This window comes from Solea solea, chromosome 2 (genome assembly GCF_958295425.1).
Source record: "Solea solea chromosome 2, fSolSol10.1, whole genome shotgun sequence".
In the NCBI taxonomy this organism is placed as follows: domain Eukaryota; kingdom Metazoa; phylum Chordata; class Actinopteri; order Pleuronectiformes; family Soleidae; genus Solea; species Solea solea.
Genome location: NC_081135.1, coordinates 21,410,224 through 21,416,223, shown reverse-complemented (window position 1 = coordinate 21,416,223; position 6,000 = coordinate 21,410,224). Strand labels below are relative to the sequence as shown.

Genomic DNA, 6,000 nt, shown 5'->3' with positions numbered 1-6,000 from the left:
AAAGTTCTTCAAAGGACAACACTGAACTCACACATGAAAACCAATATATCAGACACATTGTGTCAATAATGTTCAGCTTTTCAGGACTTTTATGTTGTTTTTTGCCACTAAATGAAACCTCATAAATCTTCTGTGGTTCTTTGATTTTTCCAAAAGTGACACAGGGCCAGACATTTTTCAAAATGTATATTATTCTTTGTAGCAATAAAAGCATGCTTGCCTGCTTGAAATGCTTGACCGTCAACAGCACTGTGAGCATATACTTGCAAATTCTTGCTAAATAAATCTTCAGTGTTCATGAAAATGGCAATATTTTCCTATCATGGTGAATTTTCAGAAATGTATCTCCAAAACTGTATTTTTCACAGCATCTTGAATTCCGCACCCCAATTTTCACTCTGATGTCTTTAATCGTCAATCTTATACTTCTTATACAGATTATAACAAACAGAGTTTGACTTTAAAAAAAAAAGAATTAAAGTTTTGTTTTTTAACCCAACCTTCAAATGAACACTGAATGACTCAGTGGGAACATGTATGTAGTCAAAACAAGCTTCCTGGACATGTTTCTCTTCACTCTTTCACACCTAAAAATCTCTCTCACCCTCTCGCACTAATTACTAAAAACCTGTCAGCCTCTCCCGGTTGCCGTGGTGATCAGCTGTCGTCATGGCAACCCCCAGTGGTCTGTCTGGCTCTGTGAGGGGAGGAGGTGGGAGTCTTATCATGCAGGAAGTTGAGATAAGAGAGTTAATTTCTAGGTAGATAAAAGAGTAGCCGGAGACTGTCAGTGAAACATTTGTATCACAGGGGAACAGTGGTGATGCTTAAAGGCCGAAACTCTCTGTTTCTGTAATCTGTAATCTCTACATACGTGTGCTTATCTTTCTCTATTGCGAACCTTTGTATCAATATCAAGGTTTAAACTGCTGATTTTTGTCTTTCATATACAATAACTTCTACCTTAAACTACTTTGTAAACCATATTGCACATACATGTTGCGTTCATATCACTGTAGATTAGAAGTTTTTAGACTGGTCTTCAGACAATTAAAAATAGGGTCAAAGCAAATCACACATCTTTACGTTAATTTAACAGTGGACTAAAGAAAATATCAGTCAAGCAGCTCCACATGTTTTTAAAAGAATGTAATAAATAAACAGTAGTATTGCTCTATATAAGCCTGATTCTAGGTCTGGCCCACAAAATAATTTTCCTGTTCCAGGCTACTAGTGAATATTTTCTTTCAAACATCTTATATTTTAACTGAATCACTTATGAAAGTGACACAACAGCTCTAAACAAGCAGAGCAGTGATCTATACTAGGTAAGAGGAAAATATCGTTCTAATCTAAGTCCCTGTTACCTCTAAATTGTACTAGTGGAAGAATGTTGAAATAGCAAACTGACTGAAACTGTACTGCAGTTTTATTTAATTAACAATAATGAAACATGATTTGATTTTAAAGCCAGGTTTAAAGGTTTCTTGCTCTCTCATTTGCTGTGGTGCCGCTGCTACTTCACACTGTGCTACAGCTTGACTGTAGTGTAGGTTTTATCTCTGAAAATTTAATTGAAAAATTAAACTTCGTGTTTTTTGATCATTTCATAAAATTGTCAAGCCAAGTAGGAGCGGGTACTCTGACGTTGAGGTTGTTGTGATGGAGTGGATTAATAAAAATGCTCGTGTTTCAGAACCAACCCTCAAGTGTGTCATGTTCCACTTTTTATTATTATCATGTTTTTTTTTTAAAAGATGCCTCTCAAAACACCTGAGAACTTGTTCATAAAAGATGCTACATTCTTTAAAACCACTGATATTGTTACTGCAGTGACAGAAGGAATTCAACACTTCCAACTGTAGACGTGAAAATTCATCGACACCCACACTCGTCCACAACCATGTCCTGGTAATGTCGCAGCACTACATTGTCGTTGTTGTCGTAGTACAGCATGGAGATCGGTGAGAGGCGGATGGGGACGCAGCAGGGCTGAGGTGTGCCGTGTGGGTCCAGGGAGTGCACCAAGGTCTGCAGGATGGCGTGGTTGGTGCCGTTCAGGCTCTCACTCAACGGGAACGGACACTCTCCATGGCAGTAGTTGGCCATGTAGCCCTGTGGAGCAATGATCCAGTCCTGCCAGCCCACGTCTTTGAAGTCAATGTAGAGGCGCCGGGCCTTGCACACGTTGCTGGGTGTCACAGGGAGGTGTACGGCGCTTCTCCTCTGTCTGGAGCGACACTGGTGGGGGTTGAGGGACACGGCCACCAGAGAGGCCTGGATGAGCGGCAGCGTGAAGGCTGGTTCCAACGGGAGGGAGTTCCCAGGGTGAAAAGGAAGAAGCTCCTCTGGGCCTGCGATGAGAGGAAGCTGCTCTAGAACCAAACCATAGTTGCGCCCTGGTTTACGCCAGTTTTCTGCTAGCGAGGTGAGGTCCATGGTGATGGAGATGGGTTCGGGCTGGAGCTGGATGGACTGGGACAGGAGGAGTCTGCGATTGGCCTGCGGATTGGCTCCCCGCAGCGTGGCTCGTATCACTTTATACAGAGACACGCTGAGGGTGCGAGGGCCCTGCAGCAGGCTCGCAGGTCTGAAGGGTTTCCAGTGGAACTTGACGTCCAGCTGAGCCAGAGACAGCAACTCCACAGGCTGCAGGACAGACATGTTGAAGAAAAGCTGCTTCTCCACACAAGCTTGACAGACGCTATTCCACCCAGACACCAGCCTGCCTGCAAAACATCAGCAGGGGGATTAGATTTTGTCACAGTTTATTTAGTTTCTTGTTGTTTGCAGAGACCAGAGGTTGATAACCTGCAAGGAGGACAATAAGAATTAGACATGACAGAGGCTCAAGTGTTTCAAATGTCTTTACGATAACACATATTTGACTCTTTTCTTGGGAGTTATTTTATTCCGTTTTAAAATGAATTAACACACAGTGAAAGGATTTATCCATTTCCTGTTCCTGTTACCATTATTTACATTTATGTTTCGTTATTTCATGTGCTTTAGGAGACATTGCAAATAGACATTTCAATTTTGAGACCTTTGTGTCATAATAAAAGTGATCTATCAATAAAATGTGTTTCTTTCCTTAAACTGTGTGTACAGATAAGAAAAGGTGTTGAGGCTCATAAGCCCTGCAGTTTATTATTACTTCACCTTTTCGGCTATAGAAGTACAAGAAATTAAATATGATTTATAGTTTTCGGTGTTTTTTTACATTTAATACATTCTGTCAGAGACTGTGTTGGATTTGTGGGTCGCTAAACACACTTTTACAGAGTAAATACAAAATAACATGCGTGAAATTGGGCTGGGATTAATTCATGAATCACATCTCTTGGTAATGGTGGTTATAATAAAAGAGTGCAGTTAAAGAAACTGCAGTAAAATGGTCAGAAACGTTATATTATGCAGAAACTGGCTGTTGCCATGGTTTACATTGTATAAAAACAATTCAATCTCATATGTCTATATACAGTCTTGATACCTTGGTCTTGTACATATCGGATGATGTTACCGCGGACTCCGTACTCTGACACCATACACGGGTCACTCTCCTGCGCCTGAACGCTCTCTGACCTCCGGAACATCCTCCACAGCGGAGAGGGGACGTGGCGCCGGGACTGGTGGCTCCCCGCGGGCCGGGGCCGCCCTGAGAGCCCGAGGGAGCTGAGGAAGAACCGCTCCTGGCTCTTCATGTCCTCCACGTGTGAAAGATCACACACGCACACGCAACAACACACTGCAAGCAGCAGGACACGGGTCAGGTAGGTCGGCCTCATGTTGGGATTAACGTGTCACTGCTGGTTCCTCACCTGATGTGGTTTTTGTGCCGAAAGGCGCAGTACGTTAGTTTTAACCTCTGATACCTCCCGCTGAGCAGCTGCATCATTATGTTAATGAGGAGGAGGGCCGGAGATACGGTGAAGGAGGGGCGGGGACACGGAGACACTGATCTCAGGTCAGGTGCTCAGAGCAGTAAAGTACAAAATAAAACCTCTATGTAAATCCAAAGTTATCAAGTTTAATTTATGTTGTGTAAGGGTTTTATTTTTATATTAAACACATGAAACAACTGGATGCTATATGTCACTTAAAGGTCAAAAATAGAAAAAAAATTGTGACATCTTATAAATATTTCAGCTGAATCAGATGTGTCCACTTCCTGTGTGAGGGAAACTCAAGGGTCAAGACAGAGGTCATGTGTGTGGCCTGCACGGGCCTAGACACTGGGCCCCAGCACTGGGCCCCTGGCACTAGGGAAATCAAGCCTGATGTTTTTTTGTTGTTGTTTTTTTTACAACCTCCCATAACAACATGTAGGCTGTTAGTGTTGCAGACATGTTGGGCAGTGATAGCTCAATTGTAGAGCGAGTCGTCTTTCAACTTGAAGGTTGTGGGTTTGATTCCTAGCTCCACTAGTCTACATGCTGATGTGTCCTTGGGCAAAACGCTTGCTTCTGACGGCTGTGCCGACAGCCTGTGAGTGAGTGTGAGTGTGCTGCACATAGATGTGCTGAGTGAATGGGTGAATGGAAAAGTAGCTTTGAGTGGTCATCAGCACTAGAAAAGAGCCATAAAAATCCAGATCATTTACCATTAAAATAGCTTGATTAGGGGGTTTCAGAGTGGTATTAGGCTATATTTATTATATTTTTGTTTAATGGATGAAGTTAAATAGACCATAAATTTATTGAACTTAATGACTGAGATTCAGTGCAGTTATAGTCCTCCGACCTCATCTGAGCACTTTTAATGGTGTAAGTAGGTATATTTCATTTCCTTTCAATAGTTTAGAAAAATGTTTGAAGCAGCGGGAGTGGGATCAGTGTCATGTGATCTGTGAATCTGAGTGACAGTTATGTGAGTGAGATGGAGCGGGGAGGGTGCGTTCAGGTGTCGCCATTTATATTGGTTTAAGTTTAACACATTCTTCTAATTGGCAGGTTCAAAAAAGCCAGAGCCTGACCCGAGTCCGCGGGCATGATGTGGTAATTGGCCTGAAGCCCGGCCCTTGTGCTGTCTCCTTGGGCCTCTGGCTCCAGTGCAGGGATCTACTGCAGAGTTTTTTACACCACCTAGTGGTCACTCACTGAAGTGAGTCCTCTGTTTATCACAGTGTTCAGTCTCACCCATGAGGTATCACTAACTTTTACACATTAGACATTTCTTATGGTATGATGTTGGAGCTGACACGCTCTGATAAACACCCAAGAGACAACAGGTCACGTCCTCACCTATAAGAACATGAATTACTGATTTGAAGCCTCAAGATTCAGTGCCTTGTTGAGGTTTTGCAGCCCAAAGTTCACAGGCAGCACCTGCACACTGGGCACGACTGGACAATACCAGCTGTCAATCACACTGGTGTCCACTCGCGTGTCATGCTTATTTCCTCTACATGGGAACATACTAACATACTTACAAAACTGACATAATGATCTAGGAGGAGCTGAAACTAGTGGTTGAGAGCATTTAAAAGCAGTAAAGATTTTCCTGAGAAATCTTTTGATGTTTTGAATCAAGTGAGAATATAGACCTATTTTCCCGTAGGTTTCCATTCAAGGAGAGAAGCGGTGTCTATTGGAGTCGCCACGTGGTGGCTATTCAGTATATTCTTGTTTCCTGATTAACCCGCAACAAGCAAACTGGAAAACTGCTACGCCCACTTTTTATATACAGTGGGGGAAATGAGTATTGAACATGTCAACGTCTTTCTCAGTAATTGTTTTTCTAATTCTCCAATTCTAATAATTGCTATTGACATGAAATTTTCACCAGATGTCAGTAACAACCCAAGTAATCCACACATACAAATAAATAAATAGTATGTTATAAAGTGGAATGACACAGGGCATTCTTCCACACAAACTGTCTTCAAATCTTGAAGGTTCTGGGGGCCTCTTCTATGAACTCTGATTTTCAGTTCTTTCCATAGATTTCTTTTTATTTGATTCAATTCTGGTGATTCACTGGGCCATTCTAGCAGCTCTA

At 42.3% G+C, this 6,000-nt stretch overlaps 1 protein-coding gene across 1 annotated transcript; it reads right to left on the bottom strand.

Moving 5' to 3' along the window:
* Nucleotides 1–1,740: 1,740 nt before the first annotated feature.
* Nucleotides 1,741–3,852, bottom strand: gdf3 (growth differentiation factor 3). The gene is made up of 2 exons (XM_058622470.1): nt 3,494–3,852; nt 1,741–2,729 (listed from the first exon to the last, which is right to left on the bottom strand). Exons 1-2 carry the CDS (start codon nt 3,786–3,788, stop codon nt 1,876–1,878), a joined length of 1,149 nt encoding a protein of 382 aa, XP_058478453.1. The 5' UTR covers nt 3,789–3,852; the 3' UTR covers nt 1,741–1,875.
* Nucleotides 3,853–6,000: the final 2,148 nt, after the last annotated feature.